This window comes from Podospora pseudopauciseta, chromosome 6 (assembly GCF_035222475.1).
Source record: "Podospora pseudopauciseta strain CBS 411.78 chromosome 6, whole genome shotgun sequence".
In the NCBI taxonomy this organism is placed as follows: domain Eukaryota; kingdom Fungi; phylum Ascomycota; class Sordariomycetes; order Sordariales; family Podosporaceae; genus Podospora; species Podospora pseudopauciseta.
The window spans coordinates 3,269,010-3,296,840 of record NC_085895.1 but is presented as its reverse complement, the minus strand read 5'-3'; the positions used below and the strand labels follow the sequence as shown (position 1 = coordinate 3,296,840).

Below are 27,831 nucleotides of genomic sequence, written 5' to 3'. Positions count from 1 at the left end.
ATGGCGGGGACTTGAGGAAGTTTCTTTTGGGTTGGCAGAGTTTCGCTTTAGGCACCGCACGTATCGCTTGCGTTGGGTGTTTTTGTGGCTTGTTTTGAGCAAGGGGTTTGGAAGTTGTCCCGGTGAGAGATGCTTTTCAGTGTCGAGTCAACCAACAGGCATGATGTAGGTGGTATATTGGTTGTTTGCAGTGGCAAGCATACAAGACTCAGGAATCCAGGGGCCATGTCCACCGCAATCAGCGAATATACCGCCCAACATATGGGAAACCTTCTTGTTTTTTATTCGAGAGTTGATGAATTCGCAAGGCTTGCCCCATTTTCTTGCTCGAGAGACCAGCATCGAGCTTTGTATGGCTTTCTATCTCACCAACAACCGGCAACAACCGGTTTTATCTTGCAACCCAGTCCGGACAACCCAACTGCATGGTGTAGTGCTTACGGGCTGGGGAAACATGAAGCACTGTTCTTGAACGGGCGCTTCCTCCATGCTCCATGAGGCCCGGGGCATTGGTTGTTGGAACTATGCAGGTGCTGTGCCACCATTCTCGCCAGACTGTGCCGCCAACATCACCTTTTTTTAGCCCCCATCACAACACTTGCACATTTCAATCTCGGCCGAATGCCACGATATCAGCAATGCACCGATCTGGGGGGGGAAGCATAGTTCCCCAACGGGGCATTCTTTGGCGGACGAGACTTTGGACGTTCCACCTCCTTGCCGCAGCCATCTGTGTAGGTCGGGTGCTGGAAGCGACCACGAGATTGCTCTTCCCTGCAGATCGTTGCTAGTTCCTTGCCTGCGCCGTTCAGCTCGATCCATTGCTCGCAATATCTTGCCTTGGTCCGCGCGTTCCCGAGCTCCGAGCTCTGCCTTCTTTTCTCATTCTGCCGCAGCGAGCAGTGGATCAACATCTCATTCTTGTGACGATCATTCTTCCTGGAGAGTTTGGATTCCTACACAAGCTTCGAGGACAGCAGAAATCATGGAACTCTCAGCGAGCCAGAAGCTCAACTCACCAGCTGCCGTCCCTGTGACGAATTTCATGGTAAGCAAGCAGCCCACGTTGCACGGCCGCTCGGTTATGCTCGCTTCCATACCCAAATCCTGTCCACAATAGCTGACGCCTCTTTGTGCATACAGGCAGGTTCCTGGACGGCCGCCTCGACAGCTGCTATCTTTCTCAGTGTTCGCCTCTATACCCGCCTAAGAGCCACACGTCGACTGTTCTGGGATGACACCGTCCTCATATTCGGCACCGTTTTCGTTATCGCAGCATCAGCACTGTGGCAATGGGCAGCACCGAAGTTCTGGTTTATATTAGCTGTAGGATCGGGAACGGCCTTTCCAACAGACCTGCAACAGTTCATGAAGGATGTCGAAATCACCATGCGGGTCTTTTTTGTCGAACAGATCTTCTTTTACAGCACATTGGCTTGCGTGAAGCTCTCGCTTCTCCTTTTCTTCAGGAGGATTGGTTGGCACATGACAAAGATCAGAGTCGCTTGGTGGTCGGTCCTGGGATTTGTGGTGGCAACATGGCTTACCTCCATCGGCGATTCTCAGTGGGGATGCTTGGTTGCGAAGGGCTTTGATATCATGGCTCAGTGTACTGAGCCTCCGGCTATCCGGTATGCCAACCTAACGCTCAGGATTAATTGTGCCTTGGATGTGTTGTCTGATGCTGCCGGTAAGTTTTCATCTCAAGCTTGTCTGGCTTGCGGGTGCTAACAATGACAGTCTTGTCCATCCCTGTCATCTTGATCTGGGACTCCAAACTTCGGATGGCCAAAAAGCTGGCCGTCATTGGACTATTTTCCCTCACACTTCTCACAATGTTGGTTGCCATTCTGAGGGTAGTTGGCATCAGCTCGGCGACCTGGGCAAATGGTCAGGTTGATCCGAGCTATGTGTGGCTGTGGAGTTATATCGAAACTTGCATTGGTAGGCTGAGCTATACTCTTTTCGAGAACCAAACACTCAATGCTAACCAGACCACCAGCAATTATCGTCGCATGTCTCACAGCCTTTCCCCAGCTCTTCGTCTCCAACAAAAAGCCCGCCCCATACAAACAGTCCGGACCATCAAGCGGATCAGCCCCGCCCTCGGGATACAAGGGACAGGAAGACTCTGTCCGCATGGTGCAGTCATATGGTGACGCTCTTGACACGCGTGTTGATGAGGAGAGCTACGGCTGCTCCCCCATGGCATTTGAAAGCCACAGCACCACCAACCTGAAGCCGGCCGGCATGAGCCAGCCTTATCCTGAGGTCGTGGAGTGGCATCACGTTTCGCCGATTGCCAGCCCATACCAACAAAATGGGGTATACCAACAAAGATATGACTAATCATCAGTATTCTGTACAAACTTCCTTTTATACTCAGACTCAGAAATACAGCAGCGTTCAAGTTCAGCATTGGCTTCTAATGCTGATATTTGCCCAATCAGGCATGGCGCCAGGCCATGACCTGGTCCGTCAGTAGCGGCACTTGTGCTCACATTGGCGCTTTGCTCTTTCCCTTTATCACTCTCCATTTTGGAATACATCGGCTTCATATTCCCCAAGTTTACCACCAGCTTTTCAACAAAACCTCTCCCAGCAGAATTGGCCAGGACACCATGACCCCCATCTAAACCCCCCCTCTCGCCCTCCCCAAAATCCCCTACCTCCTCTGGGGCATCATCGAGCTCCTCTGCTTCCTCAGGGGCCTCTTCTCCTCTGTCCCCGACCTCCAACCAATCCACGTCAAGCGCCTGACCCTCCTCCACCCCCGCTCCCGCGACGTCACACTACTAAAGCGCTACCTCTGGGTGATGCTCCTCGTCAACGACCTCCCCTGGGTCGTCCACCTCTATCTCGAAAGCTATTACCTCAACGACTGGGAGCATTTCGCCGACAACATTCATGTTGTCTCTCCGCTCATGACGTCTGATAAACCGACGGGAAGCGTACTAAAAGACGATGGGACGCCAATGACGGACAAAGAAAAATTTCTTCAAGAAAGAGCTACTGCGTTTGTGTGGGGGTTGGTTTGGTGTGCTTTTTGGTTTCTGCTTAGGTTCGCGACGATGATGGGGTGGTTTGGAAAGATTGATGGCAGGGTGGTGGATGAGGCGAAGGTGGGGGGAGGGATAAGTCGACGGCTGGGACGGTGTTTTCGAGGAATGGAACTGCGGAGGACGAGGAGGTGTACACGCTTTCGTTGGATAAAGATAAGGTGATGAAGGGAGTGACGGTTTAGATTGAGGCTATCTAGATTCGTATAGAGAACAGGCGGTGGAGGTAAACACTAATGTCCGGTCGCGTGAGCAACACAGCATCAAATTTCTAACGCAAGTTCTTCCCCATATCGCAGCATAACCACGATCGTGATGAAAAAATTGAGAGCGTCTCTTTGAGTAGCGTGTCATCCTTGGTCCAGGTGCCATGCTAATTTTCTCTGTATTGTTTCAAATTGACCAAATGCCCCGAAGGGCGAGGGAAAAAAATAAGAAAACTTTCAAAAGTTGGGAGGGTTTGGATGGATTAATAGATGGAAGATATTGGTCTATGCAGGCGTGCAAAATCCAGAAGTGTGTGCGCTGCGGCTGGTTACCTGACTTTTGAGTTTAACACCACCAAGCCCAGGTGCGTAGATATCTAGTACCCCAACCCTCATCCTAGTACACTAACCCTCAGCTCCCAACTCCAGTGTGAACAAATCCCCGAACACCGCCAACCCCAAACATCTCTCTTCAAGACTTAAGATCGAGAAGTGGCTCCAATAGCAGCAACACAATGCCTACAGCCAGGCTTGACATTCGGGTTGGCATGCCCACAAGGCGGCAAGTAAGTGTTGCCATTCGTAGTAATCGGATAGACACTCCCACCCATGTTCTGCGCCTGTGTTCCCCTGTGGTCATATGCATAGTTGCTAAACACCGCCGGCTCGGCACACTTCTTTTTCTTGTCATGGTTTGCCGGAACAGCACCGTTCAACGCAGGCGCCACGCGTGCGTGATTGTTCCGTGTCGGTCCTGGGGGGTTGCCCTTCAGCGAGGTAGAAGCATACATGACATTTCCACGTCTCGGGTCAGAGTTCCCAGGCCCGCCGTAGACTGTTCCGGGGGCGACGTAGGTGGCTGCTGCACCGGGCATTTGGATGTTGGAGGGGATGTTTTGGTATTGTTCACGTTCGGCGGATGAGCCTGGACGGCCGTTGTGGGTACGGGCGTAGTTGACTTGGGTGCGGGCGCTGTCTGCAAAGTGGGAGGTCAAGGCGGCCTGGGAGGCATGAGGGATGGGCTGGGCGTAGGCAACGCCATTACCATAGCCGCTGAAGCTTTGCGTTCCTGGGTTAGCTTGGGCGTGTCTTCCGGTATTGTAGGAGGCTACGTGACCGCCAGTGGTGCCGAAATTGCTGTAAGGGATGGGCTGATGTTGCTGCTGCTGGTAAGGGTTCATTTTGAGTTGAATAGATTATTGACGCCGTTAACAAAAAGATCGAAGTAAAGAGAGGAAGCCGAATGCCAGATTCAGCGTTTGTTATTGTCGATGATAACCTGAAAGAGAATGAATGGATGGAATGTGATGATCAAAAGTTCATATTTTCTGGCTTTGTAGGCAGCTTCATGGACATTTTGAAGCTTTTGACGTTGTATGGCTTCTCCGTCAGTCCAATATTGTCAGCCACCTACATCTTGAAACCGGCCATACATTGGGCGTGCGACGCCAGTGCTGACTCATCGGTGTTTGGCAGTCAGATCGCAACTGGGACTCCATCCAAGACTTCAACACGGCTTAGGCAAGACTTCCCAATCTGACCGCCAAGGATCAGCTACGGGGGGTTTAGACTTCAGCCTCAGAGCGGCCCGTGATGGCACGGCTGCGGCGGCAGAGCGGCCATGCCTCAAGCCAAGAAGCCACTTTCGACAATTATAGAGACTCAAATCCAAGACAGTCGTGTAGCACCACATTCCACCTCTTAAACCAAACTCTTCTCAACAACTTTCCACCTCCTTCCACCCACACCCATAACCTCATCCCCAACCTCCATCTGCCCCCCAACCTCAGTAACAAACTCAACCGGAATCACCCCCCCCCCTTCAACCCCCCACTCCCAATCCTAACCCTCTTCTCCCACTTTCCTCTTTCCCCCTCCCAAACCCACCTCTCAACCCTCACATCCTCCCCATCCCTCAAAAAACCCTGTACATACCCCCCCAACCGAACCACCATCCCCCTCCCCACCCTTTCGACCTCCCCTTGTTTCCCCCCCTCCCCTCGAGCCCACCCCTCCTCCCCCTTCAAATCAGCATCATACTCCAAAACAACACACCCCACTCCCTCCACCGCCCTCACTTCCCCAGCCACCCACATCTCCTCGTACCCCTCCACCCGCCCACTAGCGGGGTTCACCATCCTCCCCCTTTCCAGCGTCAACTCGGGGTGTCCCTCCACAGGGTAATTATCTCCCTCGTCAGCCCCAGCATCCCTGTTATTGACCCGTGAATCAATCCAGTGACTCCAAACACAATGCGAATACTCCACTTCTTTCGTCTTGGGGTTCAAAACCGGGGAAGAAGTCGACGTGCCTGCGATAGCCCACTCCAGTTGCTCTAGTGGCAATTCCGAGTCTGTAGGGGTAGGAAGCGGGAGGATGACTCTGATATCGACAAAACGACGTTGGGGGGAGGTGAGCACGATGACGGACGTTGGTGGTGTGGGGGAGTGAGGCTCCCAGCGGATCCATTTGCGGATGGAGATGTCCGCCATTTTTTTCTGGACTATTGGGTGGATTAGAAAAGCCTTGTGGCTACTGAGACAAGAGGTCTTCAATAATGGGGTTTTTTGATGGCTTCAGTTGGGAGTGTTGCGGCTTTGATGGCCTCCTAAGCGTGAATGCGGGGTTGCAAATGTCTAACAACTGACTGGAGCCCAGACGAGATGACCTGACAACCCTAACCCCTAGCATGCACAACAATCACCCCTACAAGCAATATGTTTTTAATAAAGGTCGGCAGACAACATGGTTTTCTTCTACAAATTACAGCTATCTTTCAGAGCTTTGTTCCATCTACCATACCCACCTCAGGTCCACAATACACATACAAATCTCAAACATGCCATACATCATCCAACCATGCCTTCTCACCGACACGCCTTCTTGTGATCCTTTCAGTCAATCTTCTGACACTTCTGACTGCAATATCTCGCCTTCTTGCACTTTGCGCACTTCATCAGCTCCTCTCCATCATCTGTCTGCGCACTGCTCCTTTCCCCTTCCCCGCACAGGAATACTCGGTATCGTCTGCCTCACGGTACTGGCGGGAGCCACCACCAGCGTCGGTGACGGAGTGGGCAGCGAACTCAACACAGGCGGCAAAGGTAGCTCATTCACCAACGAGCTGGCAAACACCGGTGATATTGCCGCCCGCACACAAGACTTCCTGGCATGCTTCCACGTGTTCCCCATATAGTCCAAATGATAGCCTTCTGGAAAAACGCCCAACCCACAGTCACAAATAACTTCCTCCCCTGTCCCAATACCAAGGGGCCGGGCCATTGCCTTACCACCCGTAAAGTACTCGCACTCCTCCTTGTGCTCCCACTCCCTACATCTCTCAACCATCGAACCCAAAACCTCCTCCAACAACCTCAGCTCATCCAGCGTCAAATTCACCCCAACCAGCTTGTTCGTCTTCATCGTGTCCCGAATAACCCTCGCATGCTGCTGTGCAAGGTTATTCCTAGCCGGTATAGTAGCCGCATCAAGAACTATCGTCCGATTAGACAGATCAAGCCGCATGGCCGGCACGAAAATAGCTATGTTAACCTCCTCCGCCTCCTTGCAATTCAACGCTGAACCCTCGAATCCTCCGGGAGCCCCACTTCCTCCCTGATACCCTCAGGCCTGTGGCCGCACCCCAAAACAGTATATAATATAAATTATAATCGTTAGTATTTTAGATATTATGATTAAGAGGAGCCGTTTATTATAAACTACTTAGCTATACCGAATTAGCATTGTTTAGAAGTGCCTGTGACTAGTATCGTTTTCAGAGGTTCTGGATAGGGGTTTGTCACAGGGAGATATTATATTATAGATTAATTATGTAGTAAGACCGATAAAGAATTATAGTAAACTATAGTAGTTAATTAAAAAAAATATAACGGTAGGGTTATAAAGTAATGAACCGGATTACCTTTTAATAAAGGTAAACCGAATTACTAGGCTTACTTAATAAGCGTAATAAGCTAGGGTAGATTACTATCGCTTATTAGTAAACCATAGTATGTTAGGTACAGAGGTACTGAAAGGATAGAGGTTTATATATACGGAGGAACTGGCTAGTATAGATAGACAGTTCTGTAGTATGCAATTCAAGTCACAGTTGGGTTCTCGACCAACCCGAGTTTAAGAAATGGATGTATGGAAGATCCAACAGGGGGGAGATTCTTTACCTCAGTGGAATGCCAGGTTCCGGTAAGCACATATCTTTCTTTTCCTCTAAAGAATACTACGGCAAAGTGCTTGTATAGCTTCTCTATGAACTTTTCTTTGTTCATTAACTTACTGACACTACCCCCTTGTGTTCCCTGTATTAGGCAAGACCACTCTGGTATCGCGAGTCATTGAACGCGTTAGGTCCGAAGAGGATATTCTTGGAGGTAGTCTTGCCTATTTCTACTTCAAACACAGCAGGGCCGGCGTTGTCAATAAATCAGCAATGGAACACATGCTCTGTGCCTTCCTCGACCAACTTCTCGAACAAGATGATGGGCTTCTAGGGCAAATGAGATCACTGAGAAGGTCACCTTAACTGCAAATGGTACGTTTGAAATCCTCATTAAACAACAGAACCACAAGCAACCTGGAACAAGCAAGTTGACGGCCGCTCGCAGGAATGTTTCTTTACGCGAAAGTGGTACTGCACAATCTTTATGACCAGGCATCGGTGGCCGATCTCAATGATGAGCTGTCCAAAGACAACTTTCCGAGGCAAATGAATGCGGCATATGATCGGGTTGCAGCTCGAGTACTTGACCGATCTGGCCCGAAAAGCAAGACAGCTCGAGCCATACTGGAGTGGTTTGGTGTGCTCCCCCAGGCCCTTGCGGTGGCGCGAGATTCAGTCAAGCTTTTGCATCAACCTCGAAAAACAAAACTGCGATATTGATCGTCGTCGGGTAGATAGCTGCAAGGAGTTGTGCAGATCACTGGTTGAACTCAACCGCTGCGAGTATCTCAAACAGGCCGCATCGGAACACGAGGCCATAGTCGGTCTGGTACACAACACTGCCCGCAGGTAAGAATACATTTTTCTGTCCTGTGTTTCAGCAGTCAATTCCTGTGAGTCTTGACATGAAGCAGCTATCTGATACAATCTGGGAGGGTATCTTTGTCAATGGCTCATGCAAAGATGGCCCTGTTTTGTACCTAATATTCTATCCTCGCCGGCTTTCAACACCCGCGTTTACTCAACTGAAGAGATCGCGGCTTCAGCGGTAACAGGCTATTACGGACTTTTTGATTACGCGCAATCCTATTGGAAAGAGCATCTACGACAGACGACAGTGTCCAAAGATGAAGTCGATGCCAATATCAAGAAAAGAGTGCTTGATTCTGCACAACACCTTTTCACACAGGGGCAGGATAGCTCTCCAAACCCAGAACAGCTTCATGATAACGATAACGCAAGACCAACACCTGTCACAAGTCAGAACGGCGACTCCGGTACAGCCAACACCAGCCCGTCGGACGACATGACTCTACACAATGCTGTCACCACCATCAGACACACAATAGAAAACATTGACCAGACGATCCTCACCGATCGCGAGCGCAAAGTACTCTTGGAGCTCAACGGCTCTGGAAGATTCAAGTGCAACAGATTGCAATGCTCCAAGTTTTCTGAGGGGTTCCCGAGCGAGATGAGCGAGAGCGTCACATCTCGAACCATGAAAGGCCTTATAAGTGCTCTGTACCAGATTGCTTCGCCTCACGAGTTGGGTATACCTCACAAAGGGATCTTGACAATCATTATAAGCGATTTCATTCGGCCGTCTCGGATGATGAATCGTTATTTCCATCATCTCGATCCGCCAAGGACACCACTATGTGGACTGCTGCTGCTGAAGGTAATCTTAAGCAAGTCAACTTCTTTGTGGAAGCTGGGCATCCCGTTGATGAGCCAGACATAACAGGCGGAGCCATAACTGCGCTAGTGATTGCGGCGCGAGGTCGACACGCAAGTGTCTGTCAATATTTGTTACGATGGGGCGCGAATGCATACAAGACACATATCGCCATATCAGCCCTCGAGAAGGCGATCAGGAAAGAAGACCTTGAGATAGTCCGACTCTTTCTTGATTGGCACGCCGAGTTGGCAGCTAACATTAGCCCTCTCGCAAACCGACGCTCGGCATTGCGTATTGCCATCATGATTGGGAATCTCGAACTGTTTGAAAAGTTGCTGGGGTGCTTTAGGCAAAACCTCAACTTAACTGACATAACCAGTGTGATAAACATTTTAAGACTCAGGACTACCGCCAGGGATGAAGCCTTGTTGCGGAATACACTCTGCCGCATCACCACCCAGGCATCCTGTCTATATAGGATTGTCAAAGAATTATTTCCGCGGTTATACGACCCGGCACATCAATCACCCCAACTCTTACCCCTCCACATTCTGGAATGATCACATTTCCACGTCCTCGAGAGCCTGCGAAGCGCGGTGGTGTTGAGCTACGGATCCCGCGGATCTCGGCCCAATATTCATGAAAGTTGCCACAAGAAGCGATACTTCGTGGCTGAATTCCTTCCCGACCTCCTCCACTCCCAACGTTTGCTGGAGCGTGATTCCTTCGGCCTTACCCCTTTGGAGACTTTAGCTTTCGAATTAGAACCCATTGACGAGGCTTTGCCCGGCCGCATCGTTAGCCTCTCTCTCGCATCTTAAATATAACGAATGGGGCTGCTGCAAATGTCCTGGATGACAACGGAAATCTTCCACTCCACAATGTCACTATCAAGTCGTCAAACCCCGACCGCAGCGCCTTGAAAGTCTTGATGGATCACACACTCAGATTGGACGAGAGAAATAACGATGACAAGACGCCTCTGGAAGTGGTGAAAGAGATGAGCAACCTCACCGCGGTTTCACTTCTGGTTGAATCTGGTCGCGCTGATATCGGTGATATGACGATAGATGATGAGCCAGATGATGAGCCAGATGAAGGCAAACTAAAGTACTGCACGTGTAACAGTATTAGCTACGGGACAATGGTGGCCTGTGATGGGGCAGAGTGTCCAAGGGAGTGGTTTCACCTGGAATGCGTGGGTTTAAAACACGAGCCTAAGGGATCCGGTAAGTTGATTTCTAGTTTTAATCTCCATGCTGACTATCTGGGTAAGAGAAGGGCTAGCCATAACAAACAGCGAAATGGTAGTGTGGTGAATGCAAGGAGAGGATGGCGGATATGTAGACTTTTATACCGTCGAATATACCTAGTTGGCTCTACATTCGAAACCATCATATATATCACAACAGGTCTGAAAGAAAAGCGCCCGAAGCAGTGGAAGCTGCCTCCCATAATGTACTCTGCTTATCAATTGTCAGACGTTGATACATCGATTCTCATCTCGGAGTCAGGTCGATACCGATAGGCAAGGTACCTATCTGATGAAGAAATGAGGTGGTCAATTCGCCGATTGAAGGCGGGCCTGTCGGAGGAACGGGACTTCTGGATTCAATGCATGGCCACCTCGGTGAATGGTGCTTGGAAGTTCCGGTACGAACCTGCCGTCTAAAACAGGTCCCGCGTTTTTACGCCCGTGGAAGACTCCGCCAAATGCTTATTTCAGGAGAGGCAGGCGCGAAATCTTGAACACGGCCGAAATGCCAGAGTGATGATGTAAAGTAGTGACAGCCGTGATCACAGGTGACAGACAGCCCGGCAGCTCCTCAGTTCTCTGGGTACAAATTTTGCCCCGATTGCCCATCTGCCAGCTCGTTCATGTTCTGCCATCCAATCTCTTCCATCCGTCAATCAAGCTCCTCAACCAACCCAACTTCAACCATTGCTTTCAACCATTGTCTTCAACCATTGCGATGCTCAAGCTTTTGCTCCTCCTGATCGGCGCCACTGCCGCCGTTGGTTTCCCAGATGCGGGGAGACTGAAGGCAGTCGACATCACCTCTACTGGTAAGAGATCCAAATTTAGTTGAACTTGCATCTGTGCTTCGTTTCGTTTGACTGATATTATGCGGTTCATAGCTGTCTCATTCACTTGGGAGTCTTCTAGCATCTCCCAGTCAACTTCGACCGACTTGACTTCCTCTCAAGCTGTTCCCACCGGCACAACTGTCCGTCTCTCTGCTTCCGCCAATCCGACTGCCAGTCAGTACGTCCCCACGCATCCGACCTCCACCCAGACCACTCCGGGGGAGGTTGACCCCGGCAGACTTTGGGTTTTGTACCGCAGAACCTTCATGTCGGGAGATCCCGGCTGGACATACCTGTGCTACTACGACATCTTCGAGTCCCATGTGAGCGTGAAGTATTTCAACCCTTGCCATCCGTACAACGCAACATTGCATCTTGGTACCGGCTCGGAATGCGACCCTGGATACCAGATGCCTATCCCGCAATTTGACATCGGATTCAACCCTTTCGGCGTGAATACAAATTGTTCCTACCATCCAGACGTCAACCAGGTTGTTTGTGATCAGGGCCATTACCCCTGCGCCGTCTTCAGCCACGACAACTGGGTACACTGCATAGAGGACACCGACAGTCCAAATTATAACGCCTATTTCAGGATCCAGTGTGATTACTTCCCGGTCATGACGTAGTGATTGCGGACGGATGGCTATCGATGGTAGAAGGAGGTCTTGTTTGAAACTGCAAGCTTGTGTATGATATAAGACCACAAGGTGGATTTTGGAGCAAAACTCGACATCTGAGCTCATGAAATGAAATGAAATTTGCCTTACAGACATTTGTCAAATGTGATGTCTACAATGTGTGGAAGAATGTGCGGTTCCACCCCACTCAGCCTTCCGTCCTCTGCCTGGTGAGAGTGGCGAAGGCCCAAAACGGCCTACGGCCTTACCTTGATTCAATTTACGCGTGATGATGGCTTCAGTGGTGGGAACTGGGTGTCTGAGCTCGTGACTTGGCCGACCAAGAGCGATGATGGTATGCACATGTGGGCGAATTAGCCCGAGCACTCCAGGTAACCCCGCAGATTTTCCCTCATTAACTACACCTATACCAAGAGAATATATGGTAACGTTGGACTTGCTCCATAAAACAACAGGCCAATATGTCAGCGATCAGCAGCCACATACGCAATATCGAAATCCATCGAATCCGAAGTCACTTTGCTACTAATTTCCATGGCAAGGGTACCTGTCAATTCTTAAGGCAATGCGAACCCTCTCGCGCAACACCACGGCCATCGACCACACCCACCACCACCACGATGGAAATCAACGCTCTTATCAACCATAACGATATTGACACGTCACCCACAGCCGAGCGCTTCTACCGGCTCCAATTGGCAAGGCAACAACGGCCACACTGGCACCTGAAGGCTCACAGGGCTCCAGAGCTCCCGCGTGAGCAAAAAGTAGCCATATATATTCCTAACCCTCTTCAATTCTTACTGACTAATTAGTTCGCCACAGATTCAGATACGTGCCTTGCGCGAAAGACGCCTATATGTCCTACGCGGCTATGCGCGAGGCCACTGGCGCGTCGGATAAACAGATTCAAGATGCCCTCACTACACCGTTGACCCCACGAACTAACCGTCGTAGCCGGAAGCCCTCGCGGTTTGCCGACGAAGAGAAGGACCGTATTACTCGCTCTCTCAATGACGACCCTAACGCTCGCAAGCTCAGTTAGCTAGATTTAAAGCTGTATTTGGAAGGATTTAACCACTGGAAGGATACGGCCTTCACCATAGCTATAAGAATAGCCGGCTCCAGTCGTTAGGTCCTACCGCGGAGGATCAAGCTTACCGCCTAACACCGAGCCGAACGACTGGCCTTTGCCCGTGAGCAATTAGGACTTCAACTTCGCCCGGAAGACTGGGAATACGTGGCCTTCAGTGACGAGACCTGCGCTACTAACAACCCGACATGGAAAAGGTAGCTTACTTTACACAAATTAAAGATATCGAGGCCTGGGCTACGATACGGCAAAAGTCTCACGGTTGGATGGTATGGGGTATAATATATGGGTGTAAAAAGGCTGGCTCTTTTGTGTGGGAAAAAGAATATAGTAGGATTAATACAGGAGCCACTATGCGCACTCTGTTAACTAAACTAGCCGGCCGTGACAGCGGGATGCTTAATCCTATTGCCATACCTTATTCCTTAGTTTCGATTTCTCCGCCGTTCGTCTTGACCTGCTTGAAGCGTCGAGAGACAAGGGTTCCTCAATTGTAAACACGACTCGACGGTTTGATCGTCCGCGGTTTTGAAGGGCGCTGTGAATACTTGCCCAGGTGCGTCGCATCAGAGTTGATGTCAGGACCATGGCTTAAAAGTAGTTGGATATGGCGCTTCTTGGCGCTTTGGGCGGTAAGCATTAGGCGATCTCAGCCCGCTGCCAAGTCCTTCGATATACTCCGTGTCCAATACTATTCTTTTGATAACCGCGAGGCACTTGATTGCCTGCCTTACTTCCAACCATTGGTTCTCGATAGCGGTTGGGCCGTGATGTGGCTGGTTGGTCGTTTGACGTGTGACACGCATACAAAGGCCAAACAGCGCCTCCTTATAGGTCTCGCTAAGTCTAAATACTCCTCTCTCCATCACTTTCGTTCTTACGGCGACCTTAACATAGTCACCGCCGCGATTGAAGCTGATCCTTACCAGCCTGGTGCGCAATACGAGCCCCGCTTTTCAGAGTATTCCCAGGATGACCACGACAGAGGTGAGATCGCTCTCTATATAAGAAGCGGCGACCGATGCTAACTACCGGCACTCCATCCTTAGGCTTGCAGGGGACTCCGCCGGATCGTCCCAGTCGACGACGCTCCCGACGACGCGACGATCGAGTAAGTTCCACCCGGTCGAACGCATAGAGGCACGTCTAACCGGACAGTATTATCGCAATCCACGGATTGGGCACCGAGTCGCCGCGGACATGGGAGTTTAAGAAAAGAAATGGGGATGGGGTTGTGAACTGGCTGTCGGACGCCGACATGCTGCCGGCAGCCCTACCAAAGGCCCGCATATATACGTACGACTGGAATGCAAACTACTTCGCAAATGCACCCGTGCAGACGCTGCTCGGCCATGCCGATACGCTCCTCGGTCTTATCGCCGAAGGCCGTGGTTCGCAAACGCGACCGATTATCTTCGTCGCCTCTTGTTTTGGAGGGCTTATTCTGGCCGAGGTATGTCCCTAGATCATATACGGCGGGCAGCGGTTAACCTCACCAGGCAATCATCCGAGCCGCCCAGGAAGGCAGCGCCTATAAACATATCCTGCTTTCCACTGTCGGCATCGTGTTTCTCGCCACTCCATTCCAGGGTAGTGATGCTGCGAAGCAGGCTCGGTGGCAGGTGCTGGTTAAAGGCATTATGGGAGAGCAGGCCTCTGACCAACTCATAAAAGACCTCGAGCAGAGCCACGACTTCGTCCACCAGCGCGTTCAGAAGTTTGCCGAGATCGCTAATGCTAAGGCAGTGCAACTGCCCCTGAGTTGCTTTTTCGAGACTAGGAAGACGGAGATGTTAAGAGGCATTCTATCGCCGGGGTGGGCGGAGCGCCTGTCAAGGAGTTCTACCCGCAAGATTGTACGTTATTTGCCCCCGTTCGTAATATTTAACTGACCTTGATAGCTTGTGACGGAGTCTTCGGCCTGCTTACATGGTTTCCCTCGCCAAGGCTTGGATGCGACCCATTCAGGGATGAACAAATTCCAAGGTCCAGAATGTCCCAACTTTAAATTAGTTAAAGATGCGGTCAGGAAACTCGCTGGAGACGCATCGATTGTTTTGAAACTGCGGAAGAACTGTAAGCTGATCATCTCCTGGGTGGGCTAATGCGGCCAGAATAGTGCTAATATGGCGAAGCTACCGTGAAGGGACACTGGATCGTCCGGTTCGGACGTAATAAGGAATTCGTCGGGCGTGAATCAATTCTCGAAGATCTTTTTAAGAGGGTTCTTCCTAGTGGAGACGAAGATGACTGCCAACGGACCGCCATCGAAGGTCTGGGGGGGGTTGGAAAGACGCAGATCGCGCTGGAGACCGCTTATCGCATTCGCGACGTGCAGCCGGAATGCTCGGTCTTTTGGGTTCCCGCTGTGGATGCCACCGCTTTCGAGAATGCATACCGCGCTATCGGCCAGCAGCTTAAGGTACCGGGAATCGACGAAGAAAAAGCAAATATCAAGGCACTTATCAAGTCCGCATTGGGCCGTGAGAGTATGGGTAACTGGCTTTTAATTATCGATAATGCCGACGATGAAAAGCTACTTTTTGGGGACACCGCCCTTACCGACTATCTTCCATTTAGCCGGAAAGGATCTATTCTTTTCACAACCCGAAACCACAAACTTGGATTAAGGCTGGTCGAGTCTGAAAATCATATTATCGCAGTTGAAGAAATGAGCAAAGACGAGGCCCTTAAGCTATTAGGGAAAAACCTAAAAGTTTCTCAGATAAGCGACACAAGAAGCAACAATGCGTTGCTAGAGTTTCTTACTAACCTCCCTCTCGCAATACGGCAAGCGTCTGCTTATATGGCCAAGGAGCAGATCTCGACTGCGCGGTACCTTAAGCTGTGCAACTCCAGTGATGAGGATATGGTTAAGTTGTTGAGTAGTCACTTTGACGACCGACACCGATATAAGAATATTCAAAATGCTGTCGCCACAACTTGGCTGATTTCGTTCCAGCAAATCTCAGATCACGACGCGCTGGCGGCTGACTACCTCAGATTTCTGTGCTTTCTAGCCGGGAAGGATATTCCGCACTCCCTGTTGCCGCCGGCGGGGACGCTAGAGACTGTTGAAGCAATCGGGACCCTGAAGGCGTATGCATTTATCTCCCAACAGAATGAGTCGGATAGCTACGATATCCATCGGCTAGTCCAGATATCGATGCTGAGCTGGTTAGATGGAAAGGGAGAGCGACAGGAATGGACGGCCAAAGTGTTAGAACGGCTTAACGATATATTTCCTTGGCCCAAACACGAAAACCGAGAAGAGTGGATAAGGTATCTTCCTCATACGCAACATGCTCTTCAACTACGGAAGAGAATAGATAACGAGGAAGCGATAATAGGTCTTCTTTCCAAAGTAGGTACGAGCTTTTATAATTTAGGGAAGTATAAGGAGGCCGAGCAGATGCATCGGCAGGCGCTACAGCTACAGGAGAAGGTGTTTAGTAAGGAGCATCCCGACACGCTTAGCAGCATGAACAACCTTGCGAGTATGCTTCATAGCCAGGGGAAGTATGAGGAGGCCGAGCAGATACATCGGCAGACGCTGCAGCTATCTCCGAAGGTATTGGGCAAGGAGCATCCCCACACGCTTGGCAGCATGAACAACCTTGCGAGTGTGCTTCATAGCCAGGGGAAGTATGAGGAGGCCGAGCAGATACATCGGCAGGCGCTGCAGCTATCTCCGAAGGTGTTGGGCAAGGAGCATCCCCACACGCTCACCAGCATGAACAACCTTGCGTTTGTGCTTCATAGCCAGGGGAAGTATGAGGAGGCCGAGCAGATACATTGGCAGGCGCTGCAGCTACGGGAGAAGGTGTTGGGCAAGGAGCATCCTGACACGCTCACTAGCATGAGCAACCTTGCGAGTGTGCTTAGTAGCCAGGGGAAGTATGAGGAGGCCGAGCAGATGCATCGGCAGGCGCTGCAGCTACGGGAGAAGGTGTTGAGTAAGGAGCATCCCGACACGCTTGGCAGCATGAACAACCTTGCGAGTGTGCTTAGTAGCCAGGGGAAGTATGAGGAGGCCGAGCAGATACATTGGCAGGCGCTGCAGCTACGGGAGAAGGTGTTGGGCAAGGAGCATCCTGACACGCTCACTAGCATGAGCAACCTTGCGAGTGTGCTTCATAGCCAGGGGAAGTATGAGGAGGCCGAGCAGATACATTGGCAGGCGCTGCAGCTACGGGAGAAGGTGTTGGGCAAGGAGCATCCTAACACGCTCACCAGCATGCACAACCTTGCGTTTGTGCTTCGTAGCCAGGGGAAGTATGAGGAGGCCGAGCAGATGCATCGGCAGGTGCTGCAGCTAAGGGAGAAGGTGTCGGAGATCAGATGACTGGGCTTGAAACCTAGCCGCACACAGCTTAGCTGATCTCTCATTCAATCTCCCTCTCTATTTTTTTATCAAAGCGTGTCACAGGAGGGGTCTGGGGGTCTCCATTGATTTATAGCCCGTCACAATACTCTAGATCCTTCTGGATCCCGCCTCTTTCATCACTTCGAGTACCCTGTTTCGTCATAAAGATAAGTGGCTCTAGAACACTTGGTAGAAACGTCATTTGGCCCACTCGAACAACTCGAGATCGGGCTAGTTGGCTTAACGTAGTTCCAAGCGCCACAATAAACTTTATTTGATCTGGTTTCCTTGAACAGCCGCGAGGCATTTGGTTGTCCGCCTTAATTCCAACCATTAATTGTGCAGGTAGATAGCGGTTAGGCCGTACTGCGGCTGATTGCTTATTTACCGTGTAATATAAAGTCTTATAGCCTGGTGTTAATTTCATTAGCATAATCCTTCAGTACACGCTACTCATATTTCTTCTTTATCATACGAGACAGCTCCCAAGATAATTTAACTGCAGTAACTAAGCCTGTGAGAGCGGCAGCTGATGCTAAGGGAACTAGGGAGGTATGACGCCATAACTGCTAATTTGTTGATTGAATGCGATAAAGGAGCTTAGGTAGGTATGTAAATATGAAAGAAACTGTAGTTAAGACAAGCAGTATGTTGGTTTATCGCACGATGCAACTAGGCCTTTACCTTGATTTTCAAATTCGGTATTCGAACTTAAGCTAGTTAATTTGGACATTTCGAAATCAAACACATTTTTCCCAGGCTGAAATGGGCAGGAGGGTAGGGTGGAAGAGGCAGTGCTGCTCCTAACTACACACCCCACCCAAGTCCAAAAGCGGCAATACATTTCCCTTGACCGGGAAGAACATATGGAGTAACTGATATATGAAACGCAGCCCACTGTATTCGGAATTTCGACACTGTCATCTTCAAAGCAGCTCACTCGCTTCAGGCTGAACGGAGGTGGTGTCTTACGGGGACTCCCATCCAGAACGGCCTATCAGACCTGCAATCACTGCTCCACTTCCTGCGAAATGGGCCCCTGTCAGATGCCAAAAGGTTCGATAGACTGATCGTTGATCCTATCCGCAACGATCCAACTATGGGCGAGTCTTTTCGAAATCTCAAGCTCCTCTTCAACACAATATGTCTGCGGAGAACGGAGACCTTGCTCAACTTGCCACCATCCCCCACTGAGACGGTTTTGATAAGCCATTCTCCCGAAGAGGCTGCAGCGTACGAAGCCATCCTGGATGATTGTCGAGCCGAGGATGAACAGCAGGCTTGTGGGAAGTCTGAGTTGAAGAGCTTCAACATCCTCTTCCAGACTGCGCAAAAGCTTCGGATGCTTTGCAATCATGGGACTTTTGTCACCTCAAATCAGCACCAGCGGCCTCGTAATCGGTCGAAATCGAGAGAAATAGAGATGACCTGGGGCGACTCATGCGTCTTGTGCTGTATGGATGATGACTGCAGTTCATCTCTCAGTGGGGCCAAACAGTGCCCTCTGTGCGGGCAGTTGTTGGTCACTTCAAAGCCTCAACCATCTTTGGCGACCAAAAACAGCCTTCTGAGCGTATCTGTGACGTCAAGTGGTGCATCTACACCGGTTTCCAGTAGTCCTTCTCCAGCGCGATCTGCAACCAATTCCACAGCAGGTTACTCCTCCAAGCTCCTCACTGTTGCGCAAAACATAGAGAAACATTTCAATGCTGACGGCAGCAAAAGGTACGCACAAGTACCACCCAGCCGCCAGCTCAATAGTCTAACAAACCATGGTGCTGTCTTTACCTCCTGGCGGACGACCCTTAACTTACTCCAAATCCTGCTCACTGAACGCTCCCTCCCATTTCTGAGGATCGACGGGATGGTCAACGCAACAGATCGCATAGCAATCATCGACAACTTCAGCACAAATCCAGACATCCCAGTCTTACTTCTGACTATCAATTCCGGCGCCGTCGGTTTGACCATCACAGCAGCAAATGTCGTCCACCTCGTCGAACCAATCTACAACCCAGCCATCGAAGCACAAGCTGTTGCCCGAGTGCTCAGGATGGGCCAGACTCGGCCGGTCAAGATTCTTAAGTATGTGACGGAACGAACGATTGAGCCGGTACGCTTCCTCGTCGCTGACTGAAGAATAGAAGCTAATACATGTCGGGTTCAAGCAAATCTTGAAGATACAAGAGCGCAAGAAACGCCTTGCTCAGCTATCACTTGATGACCAAGCTCCAGGAGGGGAGTCTATTGATGTGAGTTCTGCTCCGCAAATACCATGTCCGGTACTCTGACACCTGCCAGGACCTCAAATTTGTTTTGGATACGAGGAGGTAGGGGGGCAACCAAAACAGAATTCTCTTTTCATATAACCAAAATACCCGAACCATTACCCATATCGTCACGTCATAACATCATTACATCCCCCCTCCCCCCTTGATTTCCACCTACACCCTCCGACACCACCCACTCCCCTCCCCCTCCCTCCCTAACCCCATCTCACACAACCCCTGATCCAACAACCCCGTCTTCACCGCCCCAACAACCCACCTCACCGTCCCCTCCTCCCCCGGCTCCCCAACCCGAATCCTCACATCCCTCCCATACTTACCCCTCTTAACAACCTTTTCAAACTCCTTCCTGATCCAACCCCTCTCCTCCCCCCTTCTCCCCCTAAAGTCAGGAAAATATCCCCCTAACGGCCTCTCATCCAACTGTCTTTCCAAACCCTCACTATTCCACAAAAGCAACATCATCGCCCCGCGGGCGTTTTGCGCAAACATTTTGTTGTTAACCAACCCCTCAAAGGACCGGAGCGCCTCGCTGAGGTAATTGACGTTGTTATCTTCCTCTAGGGTTTGAGAGTAAGACGCCAAGTCGACCAGCATGAGGATGGAGAGGTTGGCGGAGAGGAAATTAAAGATTTTGCGGCGGAGGAAGGAGCAGCAGGATGTATTGTCGCGGTCGATGAGGTCGAATTCGAGGGAGGAGGTGGATGGGAAGGGGGTGAGGGATTCGCGGTGGAGGGATCGGGGGGCAGAGGAGGAGAAGTGCTTGATGTGGGAGAGATCGGTTGGTGTGGGGGTGTATGATGGGGTAAAAGAGCGGGATAATAGGGAGAGGAGGAGGGTGATGAATGGGCGGGAGCGGCCGAGAGTGGTGTAGCAGAGGTTTGTCCAGAGGGGGTCAGACCACAAGGTGGTGGTTTGGTTGATAAAGGCGAGGGTCTCTTGGTTGACTTGGGGGGGTTCGTCGAGGGGTAAATCGTGGAGGGTGATGGCTGTTTGGAGGAGGTTTGATAGGGGTGGTGGGATTTGTTGGTTGGATTGTTGATGGTAGTGTGTTTCCTGGGCGTGGATTTCATAGAGGATTCGTTTCATCTCTTTTATGGCCGCGGTTCTCACTTGGGTGGCTGGATCCCCTGTTGGTTGCTGGTCGGAGGATCCTGGTGAGCTGCATTTTCTCATTTGGTCAAAAAGCAAAGTCTTTCCCTCGCATCTTGTCGGGCCGCAACCAGTAACCATGACTTGAGCCGTCCGACACAAGGCTTCCCGGTCTTGTTCAAGTTGCCGGTCGATGGCCGCTGAGCGCTTCGCTGCCATGCGTGCCTCCCGGGCAGCCTGTGATTTTGCCGAGTGGATAAGTGGCCATGTCGCCGATTTCCTTACCTCCCCGACCTTCTCAGACTCAAAATGTGGTGGTGATGATGACTGAATCCTTTTGGTGGTGTTGTTGTTTTGGTTTGGGTCCAGTTGAAAGACGGACAGGAAGGCGAGCAGATCAAACGGTATGCCGAAGCAACCCGCCGAGTGAGCTCTCCTGCGCTTGGCTCTCTTGTTGGCGAGACCAGAAGTTGGTGAATTGGAATGTGCGAGTTGCCAAAAAACCTTTGCTGTTGGTGTAGCGCTCATTTTGAGATGATCCTCCTCATCCGAGAGTCCCCAATTGTCAGAGATCAGTTCGTCGTCGGGCTTCGTGGTTGTTGTTGTAGGACGAGGGATGGATTTCATTTTTCTGGGCTGGTACAGTCTACCAAAGCTGGACGGACGGGTATCGTATGACCGGAAGGCTTGGAGTATTATTAGGTCATCCAAAAATCACCGCCCAGACAATAATCCAAGAGGATTGAGCAAAACAACATCAACAGCGAACGAAAAAAACCTGGGAGAACGGCAGTTGAAGTAAAAACAAAAAAAAAAAAAAAAAAAAAAAAAAAAGAAGCCGTGCCGCAACATTCCACAACACCCAAACTATTTGGTCCAACGGCGCTGGTGTTCAGGCACGCACTTCATCTGACACACTGTGACACAAGGAGCACATAGACATTCCTCAACTTCCGATTGATGAACAAACCCCCCCTGCACATTCTGCACCAACCCGTGCCGTTGGGGGAGCGCTGTGATTGGCGCCCCTGGCGTGGCCGATAAGTATGGCAGCGGCCCCCCTAACCCCATTCTCCCTAGAATTGAACCCCCAAGGTAACTGTTCCACCAAGCTACAGGCAAACCACAGGCCGGATGATGATTTCCAGAAGGAAAAACCGGCCTGGACCGACGGTTGTGAGGCATGGCGTAGAAAATTCGATTCGTTAGCTTTGGAATCGAAGCTTGGAGGAACAAAGCCTGGCGCTTCCATGGTCAGGGGGTGACATTTTTATGCATGCCAAGCCCGCTGGATCGGATAACTTGGAAGTGATCGGGTTGGTCGACCCAAAAACAAACTGTAAAAACTCCATGCAACCCTCCTCGGTGAGTCCGCCCCAAGCATACATTCAGCTTGTAACCCACTTGATGACACTTGTGATGTTCGGTCGGAGGCGGACGAAGTGGTTGGGGGTATAAACATTCGCTTCTATCTCGCTTTTTGCTAAATGCTCGGTCAAAAGGGCCGTTCAATATGCATATATACAATCCTACACCTACACTCAGCCTTCACGGTCTCTTCCTCACTGCTTCTTGTCCTCGATAGCCAATTTCTCCCGCATCTCATTCTTTATCCGCGTGATAGTGCCGGACCCACCATAGACCATCCCGGTGTAAACCATGGCAACGCTGGCTCCAGCATTGAGAACCTTGAGAGCCTCGTCGCCATTTGTGATACCACCCGTCGCGAAGATGACCTTTTGGTCCTTGTTGAACGCATCCCCGAGGCCCTCGGTCTTGAGCGAATAGCTGTCCAGCATCTTTCTGTATCTTCCAACCAAGTTCAGCGTCTGATTGAACAGCGCTGGACCCGAGTAGCCACCATCCTCCATGATGTTCTTCTGCTCCTGGCTGGTCAGTCTCACGCCCTTTGGCACGAGCCCCGTCCTCTTCTTGGTTGTGTTGCCCACAATAACACCGTCCACTCCGCTCATCCACACAGCCTGCACCACACCCTCCATCTGGCTGTCGTCATCCTCATCTGGGCTGACCTTGACCATGACTCTGGGCTTGACCTTTCTCTTGGTCTTTTGCGCCTCCTCCACGACGGCGCTCAGCAGCGCAGTCAATGGGCCGGTAGCCTGCAAATCTCTCAGGCCAGGAGTGTTGGGACTGCTGACATTGACAACCAGCACATCGGCGTATGGTGCCAGCCTGTTGACACAAGTGACATAATCCTTCTTCACAGCCTCCACATCCTTCTCATCTGTCTTCTTGTTCTTGGCAATCTGCACGCACAGCAAGCGCCCATCCTTCAAGCTGCCCACCGGAACTCCCGCCGCCCCGTCAAGCATCTCCTTTTCCGTGAAACCAATGCTCCGGGCAAGTGTCCGTAGTCTTTCCCTCAGGTGCGCAGCCACGGCGTCAGCACCCTTGGAGTTTAGACCATATCTGTTGATCAACCCATCGGTAGACACAACTCTGAAAACTCTTGGCTTGGGGTTTCCTTCTTGCGGAAGGGGCGTGATGCCGCCTACCTCGACAACACCGGCGCCGAGAGCAAACAGAGGGTCGGGAATTTCAGCGTCCTTGTCGAGACCAGCGGAGATGCCGATTGGGTTGGACAGCTCGACGCCAAAGACGTTGACAGCCAAAGGTTTGGCACCGGTGGCGTCGCCATCTTGAACGCGCTCGCGGGGGTGGAGACCGACGGAGTAGAGGGCTTTGAGGGCAGCGGTGCCGGCGTGGTGGGCGTCTTCGGCGTCGGGGAAGAGAACGCGGATGACGCGGGGGACGAGGTATTTGTGGAAGGAGGCACGAGTGTCGGTTGCGTAATAGTATCCGAGAACGGCGGCAGTACCGAGGGCGGTGCTGATAGCTACTGTCTTTGCGCTGGAGCCACCGGAGGAGGAGGAAGCAGTCGAGGCGGGGCGACGAGGGACGGCATGGTTGATTCTCGGGGTGGGATTCCGTGCAAGGGGTCGGAGGGCAGAGGAGAGGGTATGCCTCGTTCGGAGAAAGGGGCTAGCCATGGTTGAACGCAGAGCTGAGCCGGGCCAGCGCTCAATGGCTTCTGAGAGAAGTCGTGGTGTGGGGGAGTTTGGTGAGGATGATGACGATGTTTTCTTGGGCTCAGTATTTTTGGAGCTTTACCGCGGTGTTGGCTTGGTTCCTGGCGCTTGCAGGGGCCAGCCAAGGGTGGCACAGTGTGAGATGGTCGTCTGGACCGTGCGCGGCCACTGTCAGATGCTCGATGCACGGCACCCCGCACTGTCCCCTCGAGCAAATCGTCTGATCTATCAAAGCTTGAGCTTCTGCTCTTGAACAAACCACCTAACGCCTTGCTTGTGCTATAGGATATTAACTAACTCTATAATCTATCATGAATATTCCGTCTTGTTTCCTTTTCACGCCGCGGCTTTGGCCATAGCCGACGCAGCAACCTCTTCTACTTTCCCCACTGTTGCTACTGCTGCTGCTTCTGCTTCCGCCGCGATGCTCTCCTCGGCCTTCTTGTTCAGCCAGCTCAGATACGTTTGCCAGCCCACCGCCACAGTCCCGCTGAACATGGAACGGAATGGCAGAGGTACGAAGGCGAAGTTGATGGCCATAACAGCCGGCCATAGCTTGACGGAATTCGCGATGCTCGGTGGGACAGTCTTCACAAGGCGCTCCCATATCTCGGAAGGCGACGCCCCAGACAACACAGCCTGTGTGCCAAAGAAGTACGTATTGAACAGTGGCGCAAACACGATTTGGTTAACGACAACTCTCGCTGCTATCGAGAGAGCTCGCGACGCAAAGTTGAAGCTGTTCGACAGGTAAACCACCCTATGCGCGACAACGTTAGCCAACCCACGATCGAGCGCAAACCCCCGAAATATTGCCTACCAAAGATATGATGGCACCGACGATGTTCCACCGATGAATAGCGCTCGCGCCGTCCGCCCGAAGTCATGTTCGTCCCCACCAATGCTTTGCGCCGAGATGTCGCCGCACAGGAAGATAAACAGCGAGGTCAATATCTGTGTCGTATATGGGCGCTTCTGGTGCGTTCGTCCGTACGCCTGAGCTGCTCTCGTCAACGGCCCGAGCCTGAGCCAGAGAGGCGGAGGTTGGATCTTCGCGGGCGGTGTGATCGGAGCTTGTTGCTGCGCGCTCTGAATTGGTTTCGCTCCATTGACTTTCGAGGAGTGTGGTCGGCGTTGTCGGAACTTTTCGAGGTTCTGGATCTGCCTGCGGAAGGCTGTTCTGACGGCGGCGCACACTGCCATGTCGTTGGTAGGAAGGTAGGCTCGGGGATGTTGAGAAGCGACGGCAGAGACGACGGTTGATGCGCCGGGCTATAGCAGTGGCATGGCCTTTTAAAAGAGCAAATAGAAATGACTCGGACGTGGAGATGCGGCTGTTTCACAGACTTTGTGGCGGAGTTTGACTGAGGTGGTCAGAACGCGATATTTGAGTCAACTGGCGGTTTGGACAAATGATGTGCTCCCGTGCGCTCCCGAGCCGTTGTCCCGGCGCTGCGCTGGCCGCCCAGACAGCGGGATGTCCGCTAATTTTTAGCACCCATTTCTCCAATGCCGGTCCCAAACTCGGCGTGTGGGCATGGTCACCCACGCTTTGCTGCGGCTGACAGGTCATCGGGCCGCAGCGTATTCTCTGAGGGGGGCACCACAACGCAGATCAGTTCCATGTGGTGCTACTTTTCTAGTCCAAGTCAGCCTGTTATTCTTTCAGTTATCATCTGATGTGTTGTCAGCCTTCGTTGACAAACACATTTTTTTTCATCTCGACTTCTATTTGGACCCTGTTTCGTGACCAGTTTCCAACAACTAACCAAGCCCGGCTAGCGCAATGGTAGCGCGTAAGACTTCTAACAATTCCTCTGGATCTTCAGAGGTGATTGATATCTTAAGGCTGTGGGTTCGAGTCCCACGTCGGGTGCATCTTTTGGCCTTTCCCTCCTATGGAACATGGAAATTTTTGCATCCTTCATCAGTTGCTATTGGCGGTTATTACTTTTGCTAACGAGGCCTCAAAAGCCTGGGTATCTATGACTATCTATGCGCAACAGTTGCTCATCATTACCATCTCTCATATTTGGAAATCCGCCCCAACATCATCATACACATCATCAACTCATTTTGCTCAAGCCTTGACAGCCCTCTTCTCATCAGAATCCTCACTCGCACCCACACTGCCAGTCTCACCCTCCGAAATCCCACCAGCCTCAACCTTGCGCAAGTCAATCGGCCTCTCCGGCACCATAAACACCACCGCCGACGTCGCCGGAATGGTGAACCCAAACATGGCAAACGAGATGACGAGGTTGACCATAGGCGGCACCTTAGCAGCACCGATACCAAACGAAATGCAAGACCCCACGCTCTCAAACGTCCGGACAATGCTCACCGCCAGCGTCAGAGTCTCGATGTCGTCAAAGAAGGCCCCCACGATCCAGTACACAAACATGTAGTGGCTCTCGTTCAAGAACCGGAGCATGACCATGCTGGCGAAACCCCTCCCGAACCCGGGGAGGTCCCAGTCGAGGGTGATGCGGGGGTTGGAATCGCCGTATAACTTCTCGTTGGAGACCTGCCAGCCGAATGACCCAAGCATGAGAACAACAAAGGAAGCCCAGCAGATCTTGGCGAGGGTTGGACGGGAGAAGCATTTCAGGTCGTAGAACCACCCCCAAAAGATGTTGGCGAATGTGGCGGCGATGCCGGCGGTGAGAGAGCCGAGGGCGCGGGCGCGGACGGAGAAGTATTTCGTCATGTAGATCCCGAGGTAGGTCGTGTTCCATTGGAAGCCGACGAGGATGGGGATGAGAAGGTACATTTGCTTGCGCTTCATCAACGCCCAGATCTTGCGGGTTTCTTCCCGGAAGGTCTTGCCTATGGTTGGGTCTCTCGGGGATGTCCCGTCGCTTCGGATGACCTTTTGGGGTGGGGATAAAAGGAAAGATAATGGGAGACCGAGGCATTGAAGGGCGATGAGGACGAGGTAGGTGGTGTATCCTACTTTGCCTCTTGTGGACGAGTCCTTGCCCGCGTTGAGAGACATTTGGATGGAGGAGCCGATGAGCTGGCCGAGTTCGCGGAGGCCGAGCCAGATGCCGGTGAACTTGCCCCGGTCTTTGATGTCGCCGTAGCCGAGGGCGATGGCGCCTTCCGAGGCCCAGAGGGCAGAGGCGGCGATGCCGCAGGTTACGCCGCCGAAGAGGACGAACCATTCCGTGCCGTAGCGGTTGTTGACGTAGAGCGAGGCCGAGTAGGGGGCGTAACCGAGGGTACCGATGATGAGGACCTTTTTGACGCCGATTTTGTTGGCGAGGATTCCGAAGAGGGGGCAGCCGAAGACCATGATACTGTGGGGAGGTTAGCAAGTTGGTCAAGGGGTGAGGGGAGGTGGAACAGGGGACATACCCGAAAGTCAGAGAGTTGGAGGCGTTGACAAGGTAGGGTTCTTGCTGACCGCCAGCACCTGTGTTGTTCAGGGCACTCCAAATACCGGGTTGGGTAAAAGAGATGAGACCGACAATGATGACGTTGAACAGAGGACTGCGATACCATCTCGTGAACCACGAAACAGGCTTCGTCTGCTCGCCTTGGGACTCGATCACGGCCCCATCGTTGATAACTTTTTGGTCCTGCCCGGCGGTGGACATCTTGACTGAGATCCTGTCTGAGTGTTTGAACCCAGAAGAAACAGCTCTTGACGATGAGTGATGAGAGGATACAGATTCAACCCCGACCAGCGAGCGACACCCCGTCTTTATGCATCTCGCCACGCGCAGAATCTGCAATCCAACCGTCTGGATCTGGCAGCTCGACTGCAGCGGTAAGTGATCACCGTCTCCCGCTACCTGGTTTCCCTATCGATATTTTACTTGGCCATGTGGGGGTTAATGGGGGGTTTGGGGGGTTATCGAGCAGAACTGGCGTAGTCGCCCTCTTGACAGGATGTCGTGATGAGGTGTGTTGATGATGAACTTGGTACCAACAGGCCGGTAGGTCTCAATGGGACTGGTTTTATCACTGCAACACACCCGGTAGTCTGTCCGGGAATAGCTACCCTCCTCCGGCGAGGGACGTGGTGGACGAACAAGATGCAGTGAAGTGGAGTCGCTGGAGGAGAGTCGTGCTTACAGGGATG

The 27,831-nt window shown here is 51.8% G+C and overlaps 12 protein-coding genes and 1 non-coding gene across 13 annotated transcripts; 6 read left to right on the top strand and 7 right to left on the bottom strand.

The window, feature by feature from the left end:
- The first annotated feature begins 518 nt into the window (after positions 1–518).
- Positions 519–3,335, top strand: QC763_608003 (uncharacterized protein). The gene is made up of 4 exons (XM_062914634.1): positions 519–1,048; positions 1,144–1,690; positions 1,741–1,944; positions 2,003–3,335. The coding sequence occupies exons 1-4, from the start codon at positions 986–988 to the stop codon at positions 2,347–2,349; spliced, it is 1,161 nt and encodes a 386-aa protein (XP_062763341.1). The 5' UTR covers positions 519–985; the 3' UTR covers positions 2,350–3,335.
- Positions 3,336–3,744: 409 nt separating this feature from the next.
- QC763_0097900 (uncharacterized protein) lies at positions 3,745–4,446 on the bottom strand (the record flags this gene model as incomplete). Its single annotated transcript, XM_062906352.1, has 1 exon — positions 3,745–4,446. The coding sequence occupies one exon, from the start codon at positions 4,444–4,446 to the stop codon at positions 3,745–3,747; it is 702 nt and encodes a 233-aa protein (XP_062763340.1).
- A 627-nt stretch (positions 4,447–5,073) lies between these two features.
- On the bottom strand, positions 5,074–5,757 carry QC763_608000 (uncharacterized protein; the record flags this gene model as incomplete). Its single annotated transcript, XM_062914633.1, has 1 exon — positions 5,074–5,757. One exon carries the CDS (start codon positions 5,755–5,757, stop codon positions 5,074–5,076), a length of 684 nt encoding a protein of 227 aa, XP_062763339.1.
- A 4,510-nt stretch (positions 5,758–10,267) lies between these two features.
- QC763_607970 (uncharacterized protein) lies at positions 10,268–10,651 on the top strand (the record flags this gene model as incomplete). Its single annotated transcript, XM_062914632.1, has 1 exon — positions 10,268–10,651. One exon carries the CDS (start codon positions 10,268–10,270, stop codon positions 10,649–10,651), a length of 384 nt encoding a protein of 127 aa, XP_062763338.1.
- Positions 10,652–11,096: 445 nt separating this feature from the next.
- On the top strand, positions 11,097–11,840 carry QC763_607967 (uncharacterized protein; the record flags this gene model as incomplete). Its single annotated transcript, XM_062914631.1, has 2 exons — positions 11,097–11,190; positions 11,281–11,840. 2 exons carry the CDS (start codon positions 11,097–11,099, stop codon positions 11,838–11,840), a joined length of 654 nt encoding a protein of 217 aa, XP_062763337.1.
- Positions 11,841–12,472: 632 nt separating this feature from the next.
- Positions 12,473–12,897, top strand: QC763_607965 (uncharacterized protein; the record flags this gene model as incomplete). Its single annotated transcript, XM_062914630.1, has 2 exons — positions 12,473–12,608; positions 12,668–12,897. 2 exons carry the CDS (start codon positions 12,473–12,475, stop codon positions 12,895–12,897), a joined length of 366 nt encoding a protein of 121 aa, XP_062763336.1.
- A 658-nt stretch (positions 12,898–13,555) lies between these two features.
- QC763_0097850 (uncharacterized protein) lies at positions 13,556–17,519 on the top strand. The gene is made up of 7 exons (XM_062906351.1): positions 13,556–13,932; positions 13,995–14,056; positions 14,104–14,398; positions 14,445–14,801; positions 14,847–15,021; positions 15,081–16,309; positions 17,126–17,519. The coding sequence occupies exons 1-7, from the start codon at positions 13,918–13,920 to the stop codon at positions 17,288–17,290; spliced, it is 2,298 nt and encodes a 765-aa protein (XP_062763335.1). The 5' UTR covers positions 13,556–13,917; the 3' UTR covers positions 17,291–17,519.
- Positions 17,520–18,410: 891 nt separating this feature from the next.
- On the top strand, positions 18,411–19,448 carry QC763_607940 (uncharacterized protein; the record flags this gene model as incomplete). Its single annotated transcript, XM_062914629.1, has 3 exons — positions 18,411–18,924; positions 18,967–19,036; positions 19,088–19,448. 3 exons carry the CDS (start codon positions 18,411–18,413, stop codon positions 19,446–19,448), a joined length of 945 nt encoding a protein of 314 aa, XP_062763334.1.
- Positions 19,449–19,755: 307 nt separating this feature from the next.
- QC763_0097830 (uncharacterized protein) lies at positions 19,756–21,318 on the bottom strand (the record flags this gene model as incomplete). Its single annotated transcript, XM_062906350.1, has 1 exon — positions 19,756–21,318. The coding sequence occupies one exon, from the start codon at positions 21,316–21,318 to the stop codon at positions 19,756–19,758; it is 1,563 nt and encodes a 520-aa protein (XP_062763333.1).
- A 935-nt stretch (positions 21,319–22,253) lies between these two features.
- URA9 (Dihydroorotate dehydrogenase (quinone), mitochondrial) lies at positions 22,254–23,702 on the bottom strand (the record flags this gene model as incomplete). The annotated part of the gene is made up of 1 exon (XM_062914628.1): positions 22,254–23,702. The coding sequence occupies one exon, from the start codon at positions 23,700–23,702 to the stop codon at positions 22,254–22,256; it is 1,449 nt and encodes a 482-aa protein (XP_062763332.1).
- A 375-nt stretch (positions 23,703–24,077) lies between these two features.
- On the bottom strand, positions 24,078–25,175 carry QC763_607910 (uncharacterized protein; the record flags this gene model as incomplete). Its single annotated transcript, XM_062914627.1, has 2 exons — positions 24,562–25,175; positions 24,078–24,501 (listed from the first exon to the last, which is right to left on the bottom strand). Exons 1-2 carry the CDS (start codon positions 24,942–24,944, stop codon positions 24,078–24,080), a joined length of 807 nt encoding a protein of 268 aa, XP_062763331.1. The 5' UTR covers positions 24,945–25,175.
- A 338-nt stretch (positions 25,176–25,513) lies between these two features.
- QC763_0097800 lies at positions 25,514–25,617 on the bottom strand. The gene has a single exon. It is a non-coding gene; the product is annotated as a tRNA-Arg (tRNA).
- Positions 25,618–25,720: 103 nt separating this feature from the next.
- Positions 25,721–27,394, bottom strand: QC763_607900 (uncharacterized protein). The gene is made up of 2 exons (XM_062914626.1): positions 27,102–27,394; positions 25,721–27,043 (listed from the first exon to the last, which is right to left on the bottom strand). Exons 1-2 carry the CDS (start codon positions 27,341–27,343, stop codon positions 25,822–25,824), a joined length of 1,464 nt encoding a protein of 487 aa, XP_062763330.1. The 5' UTR covers positions 27,344–27,394; the 3' UTR covers positions 25,721–25,821.
- Positions 27,395–27,831: the final 437 nt, after the last annotated feature.